This window comes from Zingiber officinale, chromosome 3A (assembly GCF_018446385.1).
Source record: "Zingiber officinale cultivar Zhangliang chromosome 3A, Zo_v1.1, whole genome shotgun sequence".
Lineage (NCBI taxonomy): Eukaryota > Viridiplantae > Streptophyta > Magnoliopsida > Zingiberales > Zingiberaceae > Zingiber > Zingiber officinale.
In genome coordinates, this window is record NC_055990.1 from 165,199,262 (window position 1) to 165,225,173 (window position 25,912).

At 39.6% G+C, this 25,912-nt stretch overlaps 1 protein-coding gene across 6 annotated transcripts; it reads right to left on the bottom strand.

Annotated features, from left to right (window-relative positions):
* Positions 1-1,507: 1,507 nt before the first annotated feature.
* On the bottom strand, positions 1,508-24,446 carry LOC122053410. 6 transcript variants are annotated; one of them, XM_042615452.1, is made up of 4 exons: positions 24,202-24,446; positions 15,893-15,936; positions 13,671-14,496; positions 1,508-8,095 (listed from the first exon to the last, which is right to left on the bottom strand). In XM_042615452.1, the coding sequence occupies exon 4, from the start codon at positions 7,506-7,508 to the stop codon at positions 6,462-6,464; it is 1,047 nt and encodes a 348-aa protein (XP_042471386.1). In that variant the 5' UTR covers positions 7,509-8,095; positions 13,671-14,496; positions 15,893-15,936; positions 24,202-24,446; the 3' UTR covers positions 1,508-6,461. The 6 variants fall into 6 exon arrangements, 4 of the variants coding, with proteins under 4 accessions (XP_042471386.1, XP_042471385.1, XP_042471387.1 ...); XM_042615451.1 differs by lacking the exon at positions 15,893-15,936; XR_006132205.1 differs by lacking the exons at positions 1,508-8,095; positions 13,671-14,496; positions 15,893-15,936 and adding exons at positions 18,829-19,566; positions 20,284-22,928.
* Between the last annotated feature and the right edge of the window lie 1,466 nt (positions 24,447-25,912).

The window sequence follows — 25,912 nt, forward strand, 5'->3', positions numbered from 1 at the left end:
ACCCACTCCCAGAAAAATGTGATAAGATGCTTGGCTCATGCAGAGCCGCTCGGGTGATCTGCTCGATCGTATTGTAGCCTGCTCGGCCACGTGTAGCCTGCTCGGCCGCATGTAGCCGCTTAGCCGCGTGTAGTCTGCTCGGGAGCGAGTAGCCTGCTCGGGAGCGCTCGGGCATATGTAGTCTGCTCAACCGCGTGTAGTCTACTGGGGGCGTGTAGTCTGCTCGAGCGCGTGTAGCTCGCTCGGCCACATGTATACCGCTCGGGTGATTTGCTCGGCGACTTTGACTCTCCTTCGGTGGGGTCCCTCGTTATTATCGGATCACAAGTCTCTCCCTCAAATCTAGTCGAAAGAGGTTGTAAGTCCGATTGACTAGACCATGAGAGTGCCTTGTCATTCGCCTTCCCAGGGTTTTGGTATGCTACTTGGCTGTCGAAGGCCTGGAGTTTGTGGCATCACTCAGCTGCTCCCGACCATGCGAGTAAGTGAGCCTGGAATTAAACCTGGTCGCACGGCGCATTAATCTTTGACACCAAGCGTGGCTAGCTAGGCTCACTTTTAACACAGTCGCTCGAGCGCGTGAATCTTTGACACTTGGCGTAGGGGCATGCCCACTTATAACACGGTCGCTCGACACGTGAGCCTTGAGATCAAACCTAGCCGCTCGGCACAGGAGTCTCTAGCACCGAGCGTGGCTAGCTATGCTCACTTATAACACGGTCGCTCGAGCGCATGAGTTTTTAACACTTGGGGTGGGGACACGCTCACTTATAACATAATCACTCGACACGTGAGCCTTGAGTTCAAACCTGGCCGCTTGACACAAAAGTCTCTGACACTAGACGTGGCTAGCTAGGCTCACTTATAACACAGTCGCTCGAGCGCGTGTCTGACACTTGGCGTGAGGGCATGTCCACTTATAACACGGCCGCTCGGCACGTGAGCCTTGAGTCCAAACCTGGCCGCTCGGCACGTGAGCCTTGAGTCCAAACCTGGCCGCTCGACAAAGGAGTCTCTAGCACCGGGCGTGGCTAGCTAAGCTCACTTATAACATGGCCGCTCGGGCGCATGAGTGTTTGACACTTGGCATGGGGGCATGTCCACTTATAACACGGCCGCTCAGCACGTGAGCCTTAAGTTCAAACCTGGTCGCTCGGCATATGAATCTTCTAACACTGGGCGTGGCTAGCTAAGCTCACTTATAACACGACCGCTCAGGCGCGTGAGTATTTGACACTTGGCGTTTGAGCATGCCCATTTATAACACGGCTGCTCGGCACGTAAGCCTTGAGTTCAAACATGATCACTCGGCACAAGAGTCTCTCACACTAGGCGTGGTTAGCTAGGCTCACTTATAATAAGGTCACTTTGACGCGTGAGTCTTTGACACTAGGTGTGGGGGCATGCCCATTTATAATATGGTCGCTCGGCACAAGAGTCTCTGACACTGGACATACCTAGCTAGGCTTACTTATAACACGGTCGCTCGGGCGCGTGAGTCTGTGACACTTGGCGTGGGGCATGCACACTTATAACACGACCGCTCGGCACGTGAGCTTTGAGTATTGTAGAGATTTCTTTCAAATTCCCCTATATTCATGCAACATATATTTCTAAAAATTACATGAATTCAATTTTGCACTTACTATCCGACCCAGCAAGGCTGTAGGTGGTTCATGCTCCATGGCCGTTCCAAATTCCTCCCGCTTTCATTTTGTAGACAATGAGAGTCTGAGCTAAGCTTTCCAGCTTAGTTAGCCTCAATTCCCCTCTCAATTACAATATAATCAAGGAAGCGCCCGTTTCTGGCAACAAACAAGCACTTGGCCGAATTCAGTCTAACTCCAAATTTCTCCAATGTTCGGTATGTTTTCTCTCCACATTTCTACCGGTGTGCTGCCAGCACACTTTGTTCATCAACATCTGGTAGGTGGCACCTGTGCTTTTATGCCTGAACGGTATGAGCCTAACTTTCGGGCTTGCGACTTCCGCGCCCCGTTAGAATCGCCATCCATCGAGCCCCTCACACTCATCTAATGTCGCCCCGAGCGGCATTCCTTTTATGTTCTTCCTCTTGCGTGGATATACGCGACCTTTCCGAAGATGCACGGGTAGATCTATCACCATGCCTCGACTATGATCGCCTACGAGCTGCCTCGACATGTGCGCTATCCCGCCCGTGCTGCGCATCCGCTCGGCAATAGTGTCGACGCTCGGGTCTTGGAGATCGGCGTTGAACGCCTTGCTGGGAGGGGCAGTGCGGTGGGAGATTGAAGCAGTAGCAGCCCCTCATATTGTGAGTCACCGTTTTATGCAACGAGCAAAACATAGGAGTCCATTGTCGAGGTTCTTTGACCTTCTTCCGCTCTGCCTCTACATGTTGCACGGCATGCACTTGGTGCTCCATATGCTGATTCGTCGTACCCGATCGGGGTCCCTTCGAGGGCGGATTATTGTGTGTCGCTCCACGCTCCTGAGTAATAACTGGCTTGACAGTCGCATCTCTCTTCCGAATCGCCTGCCTCCTCGACATTGATAAACTTCATTGCTCGTCCGAGCAACTCATCAAAGTCCTTTGGGGACTCCATGACGAGCGAGCGGAAAAATTTGCCCTCCGTGAGTGCCTAAGAGAATGCGCTACACAACACTTCCTGGGTAGTCGTCAGGACCTCCATAACCACCTGATTGAACCCCTTAATATAGGCCTTGAGTGGCTTCTTTGGCCCTTGACTTTGAAAAGGTTTACTTCCATCTTTTGGTAATGATGACTGCTAGAAAAGTGTTGCATGAATGCTGCTCGGAAGTCTCTGAAGCTGTGAATAGAACCGATCGGCAATCGTTGGAATCACCTCTGCGCCGACCCCGAAAGAGTGGTAAGGAAGACTAGACACTTGACTCCGTCCGAGTATTGGTGGAGTGGATACAATGTCGAACTCAAGCAAATGGTCCTCCGGGTCAGCTGACCCATTCTACTTCCCGATTGTCGACGGTCTGAAGTTCAATGGCAACTCGTCATTGTGAATTGCATGACAGAATTGTCGATTGACTCGCTCAGGAGATTCTTCGAGCCGGAGGGCCTTGTCCTTTCAGTTATCCCGAGCGGCCATGTCTTCACTAGATAATCGTTGCGTTCTTTCCGCTCAGCCTTGTCCTTCCATGGGAGTGAAACAGCACTCGATGTTATGGGATCGGTGCGTTAGGCGCCTGCTGATCAGCACCTATTGTCTGGCTACATGTCGTCGATCAGGCAGGTTGTCTGCTCGGGACCCATGGTCAGGTGGCTAACCTGGATCCAATGCAGCTGGGACCTTGGACACTTGGTCATCGCCCACCGCTTCCTGCTACTGCTGAAACATTCTCATCGCTCGAACATGTATGAACGCCCGCAGATCCTCGTGTTAGTGTTTACAGCTGTGAGTCGTCTAATGTCCTCCATTTTCACGTTTTGGATACAGGCTACGTTCTCACATACGACACCAATATGATTCTGTCCAAAATCTGAGATGGTGGGCAGGGGACGTGGCCCATTGGTTCTCGGTGAAGACTCCTCGCTGGTCCTACAAGCACAAGGAACGTCAGTGTCGAGCCGAGAAGTTGTTCCCGGCATTGATCCTCAGACGCTCAAGTCAATTTTCTGACGAAACAAAATAGTGGAAAAAAAGTAGATAGAGCGTGTAAAGAAATGAAGCTGTGCATACCATTGCTGTGGAAGGGAACACCCCTTTTATAGAGTCATTGTAATGTCTATGCATGCATCTCAAAGTATATGCGTGTTTTCCCAGATGTTCTATGAAAGGACAATTCTAGAAAGTGTCCCTGACACTATTCCTTGGGCAAACCAACCACCTTCTGACAAGATGGTTGGAAGCTTCTAAGGTACTCTCCTCCAGCTGGAGCAATCCTGTAAGCCAACGACACTCACTCCAAGAATGATGTAACAAGATACTTGCTTGACCCGCGCAAAGCCCCTCGGGTAATCTGCTCGACCGTATTGTAGCCTGCTCAAGTCTATGTAGCCTGCTTGCGCGTATATAGCCTGCTCGGCCCCGTGTAGCCTGCTTAGGTGTATATAGTCTGCTTGGCCGCATGTAGTCTGCTCAGGCGTATATAGTCTGCTCGACCACATGTAGCCCACTCGGGTGATTTGCTCTAGCGTACCCTCCATATCACCCGGTCTTGGCGATTTTCACTCTCCTTCGGTGGGGTCCCTCGTCATTACCAAATCAATATCATTGTCCGAATAAATCAGACTGGCAGCTTGACTATCAACATCTAACTTTCCTCGTGAAATGGGGCAGATTACATCTGAGAGAGACTTGTTAACTGTCTCCAATGCTACGGCAAATGCTCCAACTCGCTTTTATTCCCTTATGAAGATCTTCGATTGATAATTGTTGCAGATCTTCCAATAATTCTTTTGTCGATTGGTTTTCTGAGTCTTGATTCCTTCTCAATACTCCAGTTAGTTCATCCTGCAACCTCCTGTTTTCTGCTAACAAATACTAGGTATAATTGACAAGTTCAGAAATCAGATTTCTATCATCATACTGTACCGTTGGTGATGGCGATGGCCTTAAGGATGTTTTTAAATAATATCCTGCGCATAGAGTACATGTTGTTAACTTACAATTTATGCAGTGGCCTCTTGCTCTTTGCGTGGTATTCATCTTGCAGAATGTGCATTTGAGGAATTGGGAACCAATTTCCTGAATTAGTTGTCATTCATGTTCGCAGTAGTATTGTTCCTCTGGTACGTCTACCTGAACCTGTCATCCATGGATTTCCCCTATTAGCATAAATAATGTTTCATGTAGAGAACTAGTTACCATGCTGCAATATTGTTCTGTGTTAATTTCTCCTTCAGAAATACTGCAAATTGCGTCACTGTCCGTTTCCTCAAGATCTACTGACACCACATCATAATCATCTGGAAGATCTAATTCGTTGAGAGTAGCTATTCTTTCTTTATTTTCAGATCTATTTTTGCAGTCCCATGCAAAGTGACCTCCGCAAATAAAACATTTCCATTTTCGTACCTTTGCTCGGTCATTCTGATATTTCTTCTTAATAACCCACACATGAGACTTATGAGGTTTCCCTTTGTATGTCCTTGCTTTTCTTAGGCCATAACGTCGGGATGACTGATGATAGTATGAAGGTATTGGTATTTATGAGCAGAATTGTAAATCTTTTAGACTTCGTTGTAAAGAGGCATGTTTACACATCTCTATTAATTCTTGGTATGCATGATGTATTCGCGGGAGTACTCCTATAGTGTTTCCTGGGTGCTTTTCTTAGAATTTCTCCAGGTAGCTTCCAATTAATTGCGGCATTTTTCTATAGAATTTATTGGAGAGTTCCTCATTGATGAACATGCGCCCTGTTTTTGCTGCTAATGTTTTGTACTCGTTCATATAAGAAACTAAATTTTTAGTATCAAGGCATACCAGTCTCTCAAGATCCAAATAAGATTGATTTTGTTCCGTAGTTGATCCTGAAGCTGGGTCTTCAAGAGTTATAATCCTTCAAATCTGGGTTAGAACATTTTGTGTTTCATCAGCTGCTTCTATTAACTTATCATACTGATCTGGGAACATCATTCTCCATTGAATAAAAGTCTTCTTTTCTATTTCTCCAAGTAAATTTTCAATATACTGAACCTTGGTTTTGTTGTCAGCCCATATTTTCGAATCCACCACATTAGTGGTTATTGATTCCCATCTGGAAATTATATCATGATATAACCCAATATTATCAGGAAGAATTAACATTGCACCTATTTGCTGTTGCGCCGATAGCAATGTCCAATTTTCATTGTTATTTGCCTTTCGTTATCTTCCCACCTTTGCCTTGTAATAATCAGGATCATTATAGACATTTGGTGGTTCTATTTTTATTGTAGCAGGGGCAAATTGTGGAGGTCCCATAATAGCGTCTGTAGGTGGAATGTATGTTGAAACTGCTTATGTAGAGGCTAGCAAGCTTTCATTGCTGGATCTTTGTAATGGATAATCTAGCTCAGTTTGTAATGTAGCCATGTATTCGCTGGTAAAATAACAATCCTCAGGATCTTCAGCCGACTAAAAGTCTACTGTTGTTGTAGATGAGGTAGATGTAGAGGTAGAATAGCTTCCACCACCTTCCGCGAATGGATTAATCCATTCATCAGTATCATAGAGAACATATAAATCGTCCTGATCATCTTCAATAATAATAGGAGTGGGTGCAGGAGCGGCCGGTAGATGTAAATTGTACTGCTGCTCCTCATAATATTCTTCAATAGAAGATACCCCTTCAATTAAGTTTCTGAATGAGGAATCAAAATATTGCCTTGTGCAAGATGTATGTGGATGATCTTTATGTAGTGTTAATGGCCAAAAGTCCTCCCGTTCGCGTGGCAATAGGATATCAAAAATATATGTTTCCTGTGCCTGTTTGCCTTTGTTCATATGTTGTTGTTCTTATTTACTGGGAATCATGAATTCCTTTTGAGTTGTGGATCCAAATCCCATCGTTCCCCTAGGGGTTTCGTCAAGATTTTCAACTTGAATGACTTGTGGTATACAGATCTTTTCAATGATTAGTTGTGCAATGGCTTCACCTTTGACAAGAAGAATAGTATCAAAATTTAAATTGAATATCAGAATTTTGATTTCACCTCCATAATCTTGGAAAATAACTCCAGCGTCAATCTGAATTCCTTTCCATGTAACACCTGATCTTGCAACTATTCGCCCACAATAACCTTCTGGTATAACTACTGCGATGCCCGTAGAGAGTAGCATTCTTTCTCCTGAATTTAATTCATATGATTGTATGATAACAAGGTCATATCCTGTTGCTCCCATGGTCTTTCCATGAGGAATGACTGCTTCCGGATGTAATTTTTTAACTTTTAATAAAGAAGGTTCTTCCTCAGAAAGATATGCCAAGATTTCCCTATCAGGTGAACATATTTCTTCATCATCTTGATTTACTTGATTATTCAAGCGTTCAGGTACTGGTGTATATCCTACAAATTGTAGAGTAATACTACCATCCATTAGGGTTCTTGTGCTAACCTGAGTTGGTGTCAATGGGTTTCTTCTCACTGATGGCCTTAATATCCATCTTTGTTGTTGTAATTGTTCTGTTGTAAATCGAGTCCCCGGTAGAGCATGTACCCCTCGACTTGCCAGATAATCTGTCACATTTTTAACATTATAAGCAAAATTAGTGAAACTTGTAATGGTTAGCCTACCAATCATCATTCTTGTAATAAGGAGATTACTTGCTCCTCCTTGCCAGTCAATGTACCCTTGCGTTTGTAATGATAATTCTAAATGATTAGCAAAGTCTTCAATATTCATCATGATGTCTGGAATTACGTATACCATTTGGGTACCCCTAGTGAGATCCATTTCCATAGTAGCAATGATTGAACGATCATCTCGCCATCTTGTATCCCTTAGGACTACTAGAGTCATGACTCCAGTATCTCGCCTATGCAGAGTATAAATTCTTATCATAAGAATGCCAATATGAATATGTTGAAATCCTGACTCCCTCAAGGTCTAGTGGCTTTGTTCTGTAACCAGAGGTACATCTATCTGGTTATTTTCAATACACAGGACATCTTCCTCTGAATAATGTTGATATACCTTGTGTTGCGTTGGTCTATATCCTGTAGAGTATAAAACTTCTGCTGGCACCATTCCGACTCTATGCGTCCTGGAGATTTCTAATTGTGTTTCAGGATTTACCTGAGTCTCAATCGCTCTTCTGAACCTTCTTTGGTTTGGCATTAATCGTTGTTGAAGGTTATATAATCTTCGTTGATTTTGTCGATAATCTCTTATTTGATCTTCAGTATTTGGTATCACTGTTGTAGAGATAACTGTCGGTGGTCTATTTATATTCATTTTCTTTCTTCATTCTTCAGGATCTCTGCTGGATTTTTGAAAACAAGTATTGAACCCTTCTTCTTTGGGATAATCGGGTCAATCCCCAAATTTAGGCTTCCAATCCTTTTTGTCAGATCTGTGATTGATTCTTTAAGGTCTCTGGATGGTGTTCTTTGAGTAGTAGAAATTCGTCTGGTTATTTCTTGCAGCTCCTGTACTTGAAGTGTTAAGTTTACTATCAAGGATATCAAAGTATTGTTTTGCTTAATTAATACTTTTTGGAAGTCAAAGATTGTTTTTGGGTCTGTAGGGGACGCAAGACCCATTGTTGGTGTGTCAATAACTTCAGTAACTTTTAAAGCCTTCTTGTAATCAATGTTACAAAATTTTTAAAGCCTTCTTGTAATCAATGTTATTTGTAAGATCCTCGATATTCATCCACTTATTAGCTGCTTGACCCCAGCTATTAGGTGCTCAACTTTTCAAACACTTTTCTTAAGTTATTCGATCAACTTTAATGCCTCTTCCTCAACTACTTTTGGCTGTTGACTAACTTCTCTAACTAATTCTTGAATTTCAGATTTTTTTTTTAAGGGCTTATGAGATACTATCTCCTTTTCTAAGTAATTGATACTCCTTTGGAGTTGGATAATTTTTTGATTCAACTCCTGGTTTTCTTCTTTTAGGGAGTAAAAATGCTTTAAGGAAACCTTAGATAGGAGAGAGAGTCTGTCATATACAACCCCAATATTGTTTGCTATATCAACAATTTCTATTTTGGAATTTCCTGCTAAGTCAAGGTATTCAAGGCTTGAGGTTCGGGATTTACCATACCATTCTTTTATACTTTGCTCAAACTTTTCACTGATCAAGGCTCCAATAATCTATTGCTTACAGCTTAGGAGTTAATAAAACTTTCATGTTCACACGACTGGCAACGGCTCATCATGGAGGCTTATGTGCACGGCGTTCTTTTACAATCAGTTAATCAACTCGATCGTCTTATTGCAAATAGCAAGGGGTCCTTATAAGAAGTTATTCTAAGAATACCCTCCTTTGGGTTTCAAGACTTACCGTCTTAAGCACTTACTAGTCTTACTATCTTAGTAGCAAGGATGCATGTCGAGTCTCCATCTTTTCTCCCTGGATTCTTTCTTAACGTAATCACTTCTTATAATTGTACTAATAAAGTATAACAGAGTAAATGGCTTTCCCTTACCTTTTGCCTTGAATTATAAATTTAGCCTTCCATCAATCTTGCTCTGATACTAGATAAGGATCGTCTTTCGAAATTTGAAAAAGAAATCTAGATTATATCCGGATTTTATTTCCCTCGAAAGATTAGCACACAAGGAAAGCTTAGTGGAAAGCTTAGCACACAAGGAAAACTTAGCACTAAGAAGGAATGAGCTTCTTGGTTTTTGTCAAGGATGCTCATACCCCTTTCACTACTAGCTTTTAAATAGGCGAGAGTAGGTTGTGAAATGATGAAGGCGGGTACTCTGTTTGGCCCCATCGTCCCTCCATTATTCACCCTATGTCTGCCATTAAAGCTTTACAACACACTCTACACTCTTTACATCTCATCACTTTGGGAAAGGATGGCTCCCCGAGGCTCAATCCTTTCATAAAGTAATGCACTTATTAAAGTAGCATATTCTGCCCCACCAATGTTTCCATGTTATGGTGGGATTATTTTTACTTCGTGCCCTATCTGATGTACATATTGCATCTCTATGAATAGGTCCTTTTGATGCTTCCTTATCTTTTCAAGATTTTTGTGATAATAACTATCTCATCCCCCTTCTGCATGTCGTCTTCTGTTAAAGTCAAATTCCTTCATCTGCAGGATAAGCTCCAGCTCACGAAGGCATTCCAGCACGTTGTCAATTGGCTCATCTTCAATCTTAGCCATTCGATTTTTTTTCTCATGCTCTTCCTTTAGAAAAATTTTTGAGAACGTATCACTGATTAAATCTTCATATTCAGTTAATAAAGGGAATCGTGATGAACAGGCTGCTTCCTCCTTAGCATCAGTAAGAGTTGGTGGTCCAAATGCCACTTCCCCTTCTTCGGTTATGACCGCCAATGTTTCTGGTTCTTCTACTAGTCTTGAGAGCGTATCTGCAAGAATATTTAATTTACCATCTATGTGCTCAAAAATACCTTTACTCCTATGCTTGTAATGTAATCAGTGAATGCAAGCCAGCGTACCCTTGATGGTTTATTTCTTGAGGTTTTATTATGGAAACTGATAATGGCCTGACAATCTGTCCGCAAAGTGATTTCTAACTTGTCCATGTAGTGGATCTTTAGCGCAGTCATAGTTTCCATTGCAGCATATATTTCCGCGTCAATAACTGATTTTACTACTGGAAATTTCCCATTAGCATAAGCACATACTTTCTCCATATTTCTGGGATCATACTTGTTAGGCTTTCATTTACAAACTCCACCCCAGCCTGTCATGGATCCATCAGTTCCAGAACAATATAAGCATTTTCTGGTGGGATTTCTAAATCTGATAAATTATTAACTTGGGCTTTGATTTCTTTGACTAAAGCCCAATCCGAGCTTTTCATCCGTTTATCTCCATGAGGTGATGTTTTTTCATACAGAGGTCCCAACTTTGAACTTAAATTAGGAATATAGGTTCGTGCATAGTTGAGTATTCCCAACCATGACCGTAGCCCCTTCTTTTTCTTTAGCTGCATATCCTTGAATTTAGATATTTTTTTGATGATATGGAGGTGTAGCTTTAGCTTTCCCTCCCCAATTTCTGCTCCAAGAAATTCTATTTTCGGAACTCCAATTTTGCATTTTGAAGGAGATAGACTAACCCATGTTCTTCACAAATACTTAACATAATTTCCAAATGTTTAATATACTCCTTTACTGTGTTGAAAAATACTAAGATGTCATCAATATATACAGAGATAAAGTCTTCCGTATCTTGGAAACACTGATCCATTTTTCGTTTAAATACAGCAGGTGCATGCCTTTTGGCCTAAAGAATGCATCTGCTGTATTTCAACGAAAAATGGATCAGTGTTTCCATGCCTTTTGGCCTAAAGAATGCACCTGCTATATTTCAACGAAAAATGGATCAGTGTTTCCAAGGTACGGAAGACTTTATCTCTATATATATTGATGACATATTAGTATTTTCCAACACAGAAAAGGAGCATATTAAATATCTGGAAATTATGTTAAGTATTTGTGAAGAACATAGGTTAGTTTTATCTCCTTCAAAATGCAAAATTGGGGAGGGAAAGCTAAAGTTACACCCCCATATTATCAAAAAAATAACTGAATTTAAGGATATGCAGCTAAAGGAAAAGAAGGGGTTACGGTCATGGTTGGGAATACTCAACTATGCACGAACCTATATTCCTAATTTAAGTTTAAAGTTGAGACCTCTATATGAAAAAACATCACCTCATGGAGATAAACGGATGAAAAGCTCGGATTGGGCTTTAGTCAAAGAAATCAAAGCCCAAGTTAATAATTTACCAGATTTAGAAATCCCACCAGAAAATGCTTATATTGTTCTGGAAACTGATGGTTCCATGACAGGCTGGGGTGGAGTTTGTAAATGGAAGCCCAATAGGTATGATCCCAGAAATATGGAGAAAGTATGTGCTTATGCTAATAGAAAATTTCCAGTAGTAAAATCAGTTATTGGCGCGAAAATATATGCTGCAATAGAAACTATGACTGCACTAAAGATCCACTACATGGACAAGTTAGAAATCACTTTGCGGACGGATTGTCAGGCCATTATCAGTATACATAATAAAATCTCAAGAAATAAACCATCAAGGATTCGCTGGCTTGTATTCACTGATTACATTACAGGCACGGGAGTAAAGGTAAACTTTGAGCAAATAGATGGTAAATTAAATATTCTTGCAGATATGCTCTCAAGACTAGTAGAAGAACCAAAAACATTGGCGGTCATAATTGAAGAAGGGGAAGTGGCATTTGGACCACCAATTCTTACTTATGCTGAGAAGGAAGCAGCCTGTTCATCACGATACCCTTTATTAACTGAATATGAAGATTTAATCAGTGATACGTTCTCAAAAAATTTTCTAAAGGAAGAGCATGAGAAAAGAAATCGAATGGCTAAGATTGAAGACGAGGCAATTCGCAACGTGCTGGAATGCCTTCGTGAGCTGGAGCTTATCCTACAGATGAAGGAATTTGACTTTAACAGAAGACGACATGCAGAAGGGGGATGGGATAACTATTATCACAAAAATCTTGAAAAGATAAGGAAGCATCAAAAGGACATATTCATAGAGATGCAATGTGTAAGCGCGAAGTAAAAGCAATCCCACCATAACATGGAAGCATTGGTGGGCAGAATATGCAACTTTAATAAGTGCATTACTTTATGAAAGGATTGAGCCTCGGGGAGCCATCCTTTCCCAAAGTGATGGGATGTAAAGAGTGTAGAGTGTGCTATAAAGAGTGTAGAGTGTGTTGTAAAGATTTAATGACAGACATAGGGTGAATAATGGAGGGACGATAGGGCCAAAGAGAGTACCCGCCTTCATCATTTCACAACCTACTCTCGCCTATTTAAAAGCTAGGAGTGCAAGGGGTTTGAGCATCCTTGAGAAAAACCAAGAAGCTCATTCCTTCTGAGTGTTAAGTTTTCCTTGTGTGCTAAGCTTTCCACTAAGCTTTCCTTGCGTGCTAATCTTTCGAGGGAAATAAAATCCAGGTATAATCCAGATTTCTTTTTCAAATTCCAAAAGACGATCCTTATCTACCATACAGAATATTGCAACAACTGCCTAAACTTTGACATGGATTTTCTGCCCAGTCATCTTACGATTTTAATATCTATGAAAAACAAATTTCGGTTGATGTTTATGCATCTTTCAAAATACTTCCGAACCAAACAATTTACCTGCAAGGTGAATTTTTTGCTCTTCGGATAAAATTGAGACAGCCATTCCCAATACCCTTACAAAATGATGGATTAGATTTGTCAACCAATTAAAGGCAGCAAAATTAGTCCGACTGGAATTTGGACCAAGAATCTTTTATTTTGTTTTCCAAATAACAAGTGTCCATAACTACGAATGCTTTGGCTGATTAATAGTGTAACTAACTTCTGGTCCATGTTAAGTTACATGTATTCATATATCAAAGTCATAACAGCACTCTCAAATCAGTAAAAACTGAGAACCAATTATTTCATAATTGTCGCTGTCATTTTATACATGCAAATAAAATAGAGGTTAAAATCAAATACTTTAACAAGAAAGGGTATTACTTGAGTTACTACAAAAGCAGATACAAACTAGAGTTACTACAAAAGCAGATACAAACTATAATACTTCAAATCAGAACATCTAGGATAGGCATTACTTGACATTTTGCTTATACAAATCTTTACTAGTAGACCAAAACCATAGCAACAGACTCCTAATTGATATTCAGACATGCTTTCTAATGCAACTATGACACACAGCAAGTGGCACACCTTTATTCGGACTTTTGATAAAATATCACATTTTTATTAACAACTACTTTTAGTTTAAGTTAAAAAAGGTTGTGCACCAAAATCTAATGTCAATTTAATGTTTGATTGTGTTTTGTGAAATGTAAAAGGTTAGCCAATAAATTTAAAATGCATTAACAGGAAAGCCAATAAGTTCAAAATGCATTAAGAACGGAACAAATATGCAGCAAAATTTGATAGTAAAATTTGCTAACTGATTGAACTCTAGCCCAAGAAAATAAAGTTATGCAAGGGTTAAGAGGACATACTTTATCGTGGAGTCCAGATTCTTGGCATTGGCGAGAAGCTTCAAGTAAAAACTGTTTTCAGCCATTCTGATCCATCATATATTTACTAAGTGAAACTTCCTCCCCAGTGCCTCTTGGACCAAGTAAAAGAGAAACACCAACATCTTTTAGCAATATCTCTGTAAGTAGCTGTGCCAACATCTTATTTCGCTGCCGTTGCTGGTCATTACTACCCTGTGCACGCCATGACACTTCTCCACCACCCATAGCAGCAGATGCTTGAGCATAATATTCTAGAGCTAATTCGAAGGTGTTTGTTCTTTGTCTATAAGTTTGTATAGAGACAAAGGTGTTGCGTTTTAAAATATTTGTTTCTTTAGAAGGGTTGATTTGTAATAAATTATTCTGTCTTTCTTGTTAATCTCTTCAAAGAAATAGTGCTTAATGAAATTATGATATTTTTCTTTCAGCTCAAGGAAATTAAAAGAGACTAGTTCATTATTTCTCTCCCTTAACATTTCAATCCTCTATCTTCTCTAAAGGAGCAATGTTTTTAAAACTAAACCAAGCAAGGAACTTAAGGTCCTGCTATTTTGCTGGTTGAATTGACCAATCTGGTTCATCCAGGTGACTTTCACTAATAAAACAAAATCAGTTAGACTTCCAGTTCCCAACTTGGCTAATTGAACTTATCAGTTCCATCTGCGTTCAAAAACCACTTTTGGTCATTGAAAGGGAGCGCAACCAAAGCAATAGGTTCCTGAGGAGCAAAATAGTGGGCAGCACGTGACAATTCAGCAACTATCTTTGCTTCGTTGTAGTAGCCTGTTCTTAGACAATAATAAATCTGCATAAGACAAACAAGACAAATAATACCTAGTTAATACAAATACAATATAAAGTATACCTATATTTTCCTCAACTACAGTGTGTAGCTAAAGCAAATTGGCAACAGAAAATTAACTACTAGTCAGGAATGCCAAAAATTGGAATGTGGTCATTATAACGCAAGGAAAGCAACTACTAGTGCAAAGACTCAACCACATTTATTAATTTAATAGTTGAAATTGAATTCATTATCATTTACGTAACCATTGATACAATTCTAATGAATACAAGCCAACCAACAAGATTTATCGGAGAACATTTTACCCACCAAATGATCGTGTGTCATATAAAGAGTATGAAAATACTTTTGTGTTACTTTTCATTAATGTTTGCATACTAAAACTCTGTAAAGGTCTATTTGTCATCTAGTTGCAGCAGTGGCATCCACACATAAAAAAAATCTATTCATATGACTAATATCTTGGAAAGTTATACTAGGAATCATAAATATCATAGTATTCTCAGAAAAAATGTGGAGTGTTTACATTATAACATGTGAAATGTCAAAATAAATATATTATACAAAAAAGCCCAGATTGAAACAAATTTTCTTTCGGAATCATAGGTGGTGAATCTCAGAAAATCCACCTATTCTATGGGCTCTGGCATCATTATTTTCAGGAAATTAGACCATGGTGTAGGAATAATCATAAATACAAGATTTTAGGATTTAGTTCCATTCCAGCAACACGGGAATCAAGAATCTGTAAGCAAACATAAATTGAGTTTGGAGTGCTTTCTCAACGTGCTTTGAAAGCCAAAGCACTTTAGGAGTTAATTATAGTGTTTGATAAACTCATGTTCAAAATGCTTTTACCAGAGCTGTTTTTCTAATATACAGGAGAGTGCTTCCAGAAGCTATAGTAATATTTAAAAACACTGATCACATAAGATATTACATTATATATCAACAAAATGAGATGTAAATTTAATTATTTCTTTATACTTTCAATTAATAATATACTGTATTCTTATTATGCAACCATTGTTTTGCTTACAGTGAAAAGTGTTCCTAAATTACATTACCAAACACTATAAACTATAAAGCTTAACAAAGCAATTTTCAGATATAGGTTACTGAACAGTAAATTTCACAGAATGCACTTTAGCAAACAAGTGCATTTTCTAAATGTTCTTTTAAAATGCAAATGCAATGTCAAACCAAGTCATAGGATGAGTGGATTCAATTGAAACCATTGATTCATGCTAATTCTCATTCCATACTATCTATATCACAACCTCAACATTCTTGTTAGGCATAACCTGTCAATAGGCCCATAAAACCACTATAAAGGCACCATGTGCATTGATGCCATGGAGAACAGCAAGAAAAATGAATTAACAATTCAACGTACCCAGAGAAATGCCTGGATCTTTTCCCGGTTGTCAACAGCTCCACCTAGAGCAGCATAAACCCAAAAAGCAGAAAAGGCATGCTAATCATATTGATAAAAGAAAATACACCAAATAGAGCATAATCAAACAAATAAAAGCAATATTCGACTCTCATTCTCAAGATACTATTGGAAACAAAAAAAGACAAGAAATAAGCATCCCAGTACAAGAAAACAGTAAATGATTTTCATGTTTGCATTTGGAAACCTATGACATTTATTATGAGAAAAATTCCAGTTTATTAATATTGAACTGACAAAAATTAGAAAATAATACACTTAGAAAAAAAAGGAATTTTTTGAGCTTATATTAGGATATTTGAATTGCCACTATGACAAACTCATCACTGCCATAAGCACCATGTCCGTTACTCAGACTCGCATAAACAAAACCCCTATTAAGAGTATTACAGCAGCAACTGTGCAATCAACACTATTGTTGAGATATTTAAAAATGGGACAAGGATAACCTAAACCTATTAGATTAGGAAACAAAACAAGAGAATTAACTGCATGGTAAGGTTCCTTCAAAAGATTGTCCAAAATAATTTCTTGAGGCAGAAAAATGCAAGTCAAAACTACAGTCCAAACTATGTGAGGAATGAAATTTCAACTGACCCAAAAAAAAACAAATCCAGATGCCTTGCAATGTATAAAAAATTCTAAATAACACATATAATTATTAATTGTACGTTCTAAAAAACTGGGTTGTAAGTCTACCCATAATGGTATATCCTTCCAACAATAGCCATTCACGGAAGGATGATACCTGTGCAGGATGGGCTTTTATGGTATCAAGGATATATTTCTCATGGCCCCACTCAAGATGGTGCCTTGCACCTGTTATGAGAATCATTTTCCTTGACAATTTATGTTGATAATTTAAATATTCACCCACTAATGCCTGCATGAAATACCATCAAGAAAATTATTGAAGGATTTGTATAACATGTCCATGATAAAAAGAAACCAGATTACAATAATTGATTGTTAGTCACTACTAGCACAGATGAATGCCCTTGGCAATCTCCAGTAACTAAAAAACATACCTGGGTGAGGTGCCATATTTGCTGTAAGGTAACTGACTTATTACCAGAAAAATCGAGATTCAGATTCTCATAAGCTGTTTTGAAAGCTATAGCAGGCTCGCCAAAATATGAAATCAATTAATGCGGTGACACAATCATGCAAAAATTAAGATAGAACTAGTCATGCAGCGAGATAATTTAGTCAAAATGGCATAGGAATTGAGGAGTTACTAAATCTATTATGTTCAATGGTAAAACTCAAAACTACTCTTAGATAATTTCTACTAGAGACAAAATAAGAAGTGTTCTACTGGAAAACATTATCTTATTTTAAAAAGTAATCCACGTGCCCTGGCCTCATTTAGACTACTCACTATCTCAGCATATATTGTAGCTTTCTTATCAATTATTGGCTTATTAGCTAGAGCCACAATTTTTTTTTAATGGAAAAAGGAATATTAAATCTGTAGAAAAAGAAACCAAACAAGGAGGGGGGCCAAACCTAACCTCCTTCATTGGTCTACACACGACTATGCCAATTTACATGACACTCTCAAGTAAGGCAAACCATTTCTATCCATTCTACAAATACCAAAAACAGACCTATCTACCTCATGACTAGACAAAACCCTTTCCATAGAGAAACTAAATGCCTGATTTGCCAAATAATCTGCCGCTGCATTTGCCTCTCTATACACATGAGAATACCGAATATGATGCTTCACTATGAGTCCTTTGATTTTATTGATTAGATTTCTCAACTCCCAACCAACACAAGAAGATTGGATAGCCTTCAACGCCACCATAGAGTCTGACTCCAACCAAATTGGGAGATATTGATTTGCAATGCACAATTCCAAACCATTTAGAATCCCAAACAATTCAGCTCTTAAGTTTGAACCCTCCCCTATCACACCATGTATAGCTCTCACCACCATACCCTCATGATCACGCACAATAGCACCATAAGAAGAAATTCCAGGATTTCCTTTGGCACAACCATCCAAATTCAGCTTGAAGCCCCAATTTGGTTTCCTCCAACAGACCACATCAATGGTATTAGTAGTTTAGCCTTTCACATTCATCCCCATCACACTAGCAGCAAAGACATATCCCTTCCAATGTCTGTTCTTGATAATTCCTGCAGCCATACCAAAAAATATTTATATTCTGGGACCTTATCTTCACGGTGCTTAGATTCATTCCTAGCCCTTCACAAAGACCATAGTATCAGGAAGGGAATCACCTCCCTTGCATGCCCCGACGACCATTCTCTGTCACCTTTCCGGCTCCCAAAACAACTCTGCCTTCTCACACCAAGCAAAATATAGCCTTGTTTCCCTAGCTACTGTTCCATCAAAGAACAAGTGAGACCAATATTCCAACCCATCACAGAATTGATACTACGAGGTAAGACATATACCTCTTTTCTGCAACACCTCATCAACCGGTAATCTGCTTTTTAGGAATCTTCACATAAACACAGCAACATTTGGAATCAGCAAACTGCTCCAAACTGCCACCCAAATCCCACCTGACTCCTGTCCCCGCCTGACCTTCTCCCAAGAAGATTTCAGAGAAAATTTCCCATCCGCAGCTGGTTTCCAGATCATCTAATCAATTGCTCCATGAATGGAAACCGTTCCAGACACTTCAGCAGCTAAATCAGCAGATAGAATAGTTAACAGCTAATTCAAACCCCACCCCTGCTCATCCATGTAATCTGAAACCAAATTATCTGCAGAAACCTCACTAAACAGGAACAAAGGCCCCCTGTCAAGCCAAGTATCATACCAAAAATTTACTTGTCCCTTACCCAAGCTCCAACCAATCAGCTTTTCAGCAACTTCTCTAATTTTTATCAGCCTCTTCCGCCAGGGTGATGCATTCCTTTTGGAGAAACTATAACTGGATACTTACTCCCACAGTATTGCTGCTGCAAATACTTTGACCAGGGTGTATTTTGTTCCCTGAATCTAGCCCACAATCTCACTGAAACTGCAGTAGCTACATCAACTAGCCTTCTCACACCCAAACCTCCTCCTTCCTTCTTAGGTTTACAAATATCAGGCCAGGCAATCCAGCGTATTTTCCTTTTTGAGCTCAAAGACCCCTAAAAGAAGTTAGCAAACAAACTCTCAAGTTGATGAAGTGTCAAAGGGGAGGCATTAATACTTGAAGCATATAAACCAGCAGAGAACATAACACGCTTTGTATCAGAAACAGCCGACCACCATGAGAAAGCTTTGCAATATTCCACCCAAGAAGCTTCTTTCTCACCTTTTCTATCAATGGCTAGAAATGAACTGCTTATCTAACCCCTGCTACTATTGGCACACCCAAATAGAATATAGGAAAAGCACCTTCAGAAAATCCAGTAACTAATACAATCTTCTATCTCCTAGCCACTGAAATACCCTTTGAAGGAAAGAAGAAACTCTTACCTACATTACTTCTTGTCCAGAGCATGCCATATAAAAATCCAAAAAACTTTTAACCCGTTTGATACCATTTATAGAACCATTCATTAGTATCATAATATCATCTGCATAGACCAAATGAGAAACCCTATACTCACATCCAGATGACAGATATAATTGAGTATACCTGCAAAAAAGAAGATCCAATCCTCTAGATAAGAATTCAGCCGCAATGATGAACAACAAAGGAGAAATTGAATCCCCTTGTCTAAGTCCTCTCTTGGAATGAAAAAAACCCAATAAGCTGCCATTGATTCTCACAAAAAAACTAACAGTCCTCTATGCATCTCCTGATAATGTCTAAGAACTTCAGAAAAACCAAAAGCCCTAGTTACCTTGTATAAAAAACTCCATTGGATTCTATCATATGCTTTAGCCATGTCAAGTTTAAAAATTAAATTGTCACCCCGAACCCGATAATTCAGCTTATGGATAAGCTCTTGAGCCAAATGTACATTATCTAATATTAATCTTCCTTTGACAAAACCACTTTTAGAAGGTGAAATCAACTTATCCATCAATGGCCTTAACCTATTAGCTATCACCTTCGAGATTATTTTATTTGAAACATTACATAAACTAATAGATCTAAAGTCATTCCATTGTTGCACATTATCCATTTTAGAAAAAATAAAAAAAGGCAGCCCGGTGCACGAAGCTCCCGCTATGTGGGGTCTCGGGGAAGGATCCATTGTACGCAGTCTTACCCTACTTATTGCAAGAGGTTGTTTCTGATTCGAACCAATGACCTTTTGGTCACACAGCAACAACTTTGCCGTTGCGCCAAGGCTCCCCTTCACATTATCTATTTTAGGAATTAGAAAAACAATTGTAGCAGCCATACCCCTTAGAAACACCCTCCCTTGAAGAAATCCAAAAGAACACATCCTCCTTGATGGTTTCCAGCAAGCCACAAAAAAGGCTACTGAGAAGCCATCTGGACCAGCTGCACCCTCTTCATCCATCTCCCATACAACTTTTTTAACCTCCTCCAAGGTTGGAAGCCTTTCCAAAACATCATACTCCTCATATCCTATCAGCACTAGAATCTGTTCCATATTCTCCACGCTGCCAGTATTCACAGCAGGGCCCTCACCTGCCAACAAACCCTCAAAGAATGAAACCCTAGAAACTTGAATTAGCTCTGGCTTTTCCAAACAGATTTCATTATCCTATATTCTGAAAATTCTGTTATCCAACCTCCTCTTCTGCACCAGATTATGAAAGAATTTAGTATTCCTATCTCCCTCTCCAATCCATTTAAATGCAGCTCTCAGCTTCTCCACCATGTGTAATGTTTTAAATAATGAAGCTTGACATTGTGCCCTTTGAATTTTATTCTCCACCATAGGAGCCCTATCAAATCTCATCTCAGCCTCTGCAAATCTATCCTCCTACTTTACTTTGTCATGTATATTGCCAAAGACATCCTTGTTCCACCATTTCAAATGGTCTTTCAGCCTTCTTAATTTCAATTGCAGTTTTTGGAATCCAAGGGTGAGGAAGCAACTGATAGTTTGATCAGTAAGGGGCAGTGATCATACACAGCTCTGCTCAAGTGTTCCACACCCACCACTAACTCCTTAGCATTCCAAGAAGGTGAAATTAAGACCCTATCTAGTCTTTTCTAAATTTTGTTATTGGTCCATGTAAACCTATCTCCCACAAAACCAACATCAAGCAAACCAGATACCATCAGAAAATTATTAAACTCACGCACTGCTCCAGGCCATGACAACACACCATCAGATTGCTTACTGGGACCAGAAATCACATTAAAGTCCCCTCCCACCAACCAAAAAACCTCATCCACAGGCTTCACATTTAATAAGCTTTCCCAAAGAATCCTCCTTTCTCCACTATTGCATTTAGCATAGACCACAGTGACAAACAGATCACTAGGAAAAATGTGCAAACTTAACTTCAAATGAAGGAACTGATCACGATCCATCAACACATTACAATCAATCTTATTATCATGCAAAAACCAAATCTTTCCTGAGCAGTTAGCTATTGCAGATTCAAACCCCAACCTTCTAGTCATATAGACATCATCCAATGCAATGAAAGGTTCCAAAATACCCACAAAATTCAAATGATGAAATTTTCTAAGGAAGTGAACTCTCCTATTAGATGCCTCATTACCAATACCCCTGATATTCCATACTAAACCAGACATATTTAGCATTCAACAGATACATAAACCCCTAATCCTTTAGCTTTGCTTCTAGTCATCATTTGGTCCAATCCTTTTACAACATCAGGGCCCTATCTAAATCCTCCCTCTCTGTAACCAGTCTTTAGTAAATTACTTCTTTGAATATAAACTAGATTTTGACTCTCCACCTCCTCCAATTCCACAAACGACTTAGAAGTTCTCATCTCCTCAAAATCTGATGAAATTGTGCCTCCACTCTGTACTGAATCATCAAATATCAAATTATTCTTCTCCTTCGTCAAAGCGTCCCTTTGAATTGCATCCACAAGAACCTCCTGCCCATGATCTCTTCCCTGCATGTTTAGCACTTTATAGTTTACCTTTTTAACTGCCTTTGGTCTCTTCATAATTCCCACAACAGGACCAACATTAATAGCTTTAACCCCTTGAATCTTCACCCCCACAACCTCCTCTTGCGGCAACCTCTGATCTCCCTTCTCACCCTCAACATTAACACACCGCTCATCCATCTGTTGCTCCACATTATCCTCCTCCAAACCTGAGGTCCTGTCTCCACTATCACTGCCTTATTTCTTTTCTGTATCCATTCTTGCTTCCCTAAAACATGTCTCAAGCCCATTCCACTTCCGATCACCCCAAATCTTCCACGGCCTTCTTGCTTTTTTCAAAAACCTGCTCATCATTCACCTGCTCTCTCAAATCTTCCCCTACCTTATTAAGCTCCTGCATCACAGCCCTTCTAACAGGAATTGCTTGATTCCCAATAAAATTGCACTCCTCATCAGAATGGCCCAGATAAAGGCATTGTATACAGCACTTGGACAGCCGCTCAACCCTTTTGAAGCCTTCTTTCAGATCCAATGCCAATCCAAAAATCCTCTACCCTTGGCTTCAGTAAATCAATTTCAACGCAAACCCTCGCCATGGACAGCCGCGAGCCATCTGCTGTTGCCTCATCCAACTTGAGGGGTCTCCCAATGATGCTAGCGGCTGCAAATAACCCCCTCTTACAGAACATATGAATAGGTAATCTGGTAGCTGCACCCAAACAGGAACTACAGAAGATTCTGCCTCATATGTGAAATTTGGTGACCATTTGAAGATCCGCATTGGAATTCCACCTATAAACCAGATGAGCCAACAACTTCCATGCCTAATGGGCCCTTGGGAACATTAGGACAGGATATTTGAGATGGCATCTGAACACTACGAACAAGCCCACCACTTGAAGCACCACTGTTTCCCCTTGGCAATGTAGAGAGTCAACTTAAGTTTTGCAAAAATTCTCTCTTTTCCTTTTGCCAATCCGCCTATAGAATACTAAACTTAATCAAGACATAAGAGACTTAAAGAGAGGAAAAATGGCGTCGAGCATTGATCATATATGAGCATCAATGTTAAGGTAAACAAAATAAAATGACGGAGATACATAGGCATGCATAATCTTGCAAAGGAAACACTAAAAAGTGATGGACATATTGATTATGACCCAATTTTGTCGCGAATTGGGCATCAAACAGTGAAGTACCAAACCCCTCCTACGCTAATGTAGCATAGGAATGACTCGGGTCGTCCGCCAACAAAAGCAACGATAGGATGGTAAACTTAGGATCGTATGTTATTTCTATTTTTGGGATTTTTAATATGGAATTGGGGGTTTTGGATTTTGATTATAAATTTAACAAATGAAAGGCAAAGCAAGTAGGAAATTAATCTAGTGCTAGAATGAAATCTAACTATGTGTCAATAATTAATCCACAACGCATTGTCACTTTACGCTATGAGTTAATCATCAACACAATTAAACTAAGGATCGAAATAGCGAAGCATCAAATGAAATCTAATCTAAATAATGAAAGACAATGCAAGTAAAGAAAACTATATCTATCCTAACTAACCATTGAAGATTTTCCTACATCGCATTGTCACACTACGATACAAGATTATCTATCAATGGGCATAACATGAAGTAAAGCATCAAGAAACTAAGCATGTAACAAAACCTAAACCATAAAACAAACCTAAACTAATCTATCCTAATTGCATTCAATCAAAACTAGAACTTAACTAAATTAAAGGAACAAGACAAAGCAAAAATTAACCGAACTAAAATGCATCAAAATAAACCTAATTATTGACTGAAGCAATTGATCGAACACGTTGCATGCATAAATCTAATTAAGCATAGTTGATGCAATTCAAACATGGAAAGTCAAATTCAATACAAGGATTCAATAAAAATTCAACACAAACAAGCAAACATGAGCAATAAGCAGAATTAAACTAACTAAACCAAACACAATCCACACTACTTCTTCTTCAAATATCAACGACTACCCTTCGCCGTCACATGAAAGGCCCGGCTCGGAACCCCTAAAACCGGTGGACAGTAACACTATGCTGGTGGCTGCTTGCGTCGACACAATGACGGTGAATCTTCCAACGAAGAACCCCTTCGCTGGAAGTTGGCCGGAGATGAATTGAAGCTGCTGTGAGATGAACTGCCGCCACCCTCTTCGTCCTGCAGACTGAACCCCAGAAAGCAGGAGTTAAGGAAGAATGCCGGAAAGTGAAGAATCTAACCGGAGAACCCCTCCGGTGAGGTGGAGATCGTTGCCGTCCGCTTGCTGCCCGCCAAGAAGAATGTCGTCGTCGCCGCTGGAATCTGAGAAGGAGGAATGGGCTGTGGTTGGCCGGCCGGCGGCAGTGAAAGCAAAGGAGAAGCCGTCGGCCGGAGAGAAGGAAGGAAAAGAGTGCCGGTGGGGGTGAAGATCGTGAGCCCTAGCCCGCGGCATGAAGAAACGCGAATAGGAAGATGGGATCGGGGCTACCGTGCATCCGCGTGAAGAGGTAAGGTTTCTTATAGTTTCGGGTTTGGGTTAAGGAAAGGATATGCATTAAAGCTTAGATCCGAATCCAATAAAAAATTGAAATTGGATTTTTGGAATTGGACTTGAAGAATGGGTTTTAAGAGTTCAATTGTTAGTTCAAATTAGACTCTTCTCTTGATCTAAATTGGAGATGAATTGGACTTGAATGAGGATGAATTTTATGGACGGTCTAGATCTCTTTAAATGAGGATGAAGGGCTGGATCACTTGATCTAATAAAAGGGGTAGGATCTCACTAAATCTTGATCAACGGTCCACGTTAATTTAGCTTGATCTTCCTCATTTGACCTCCAAATCAAGCCAAATTCAAACCGGTTCGACCCTAATCCATGGCTCTTTGAATTTCCTACAAAATCACATAAAATATGAAATTAAATTCCATAATTTATAAGAAATTTACAATTAAATCCAAAATATATTCAACTCATAAATCATGATATAAACACAATATTAAATATATGAGAAAGTATAAAATATTAAATATAAGAGTCAAAACAATACATAAAAATATCCATTATCACATATCCATACAAAACACATACTATAAAGACATGGATTAAGTGACATGAAATGAGTCATGATGCCCCAAGGAGAATAAAAAAATTTCAACATCTGATTTAATCTAACACTAACGACACTAATGTTGACATGGAATGTCAAGAGGCCATAGCTTTTTATGTATTGTATTAATGTGACAATGGAGATATGCACGCACTAGTAGAGCATAATGATCCAAAAGTTAAATATCATCAATAATGTTGTCAGCAGGTACTGAATTTGCAAGTAACAGATATCAAACTTGATGTCCCTACATCAACTTGAGAGGTCTTGGTATCACATTCTTTTACCATGCCTATTGATCCAGTAGATAAATTAGTGCATGCATCATTCTATGTTATACATTACAACAAGTACAATAGTACATATCTAGAATGAGTATAATGACTTAGCACATGCCATGCATCCTTGATGCTTGCTACATATAGAGATGGTGCTAATATGACAGAGACAGAAGTATTGCATCTCAAAAATTAATAGAATGATGCACACCTCTAAGACTCACATCATGTGTTAATTGAAGCTTCTCAAATTGTCCTTTTGAGCTTCTTGGATGGATGAAACCATTGCCATTTCATGAACCTGTCAAAAGGGGAATCAGATCACCCCTTAATTAACTCCACAGTGCATATATCATCATTTAGCAATGAGAAAATATTAGCTGTTATATTTCAAGAGAAATGCAACAACCAGCACGCTTGTAAATAGGCAAATGTAAAGCTAAGAATTGGATGCTCAGGTCCAGAAAATTGATAATAAGAGAAAACAGGAAGTGACAATTGAGAAATTAACAGAAAATATGAACCTGCAGAGCTGTGAAAATCCTAATCCATCAATTCAAAGAAG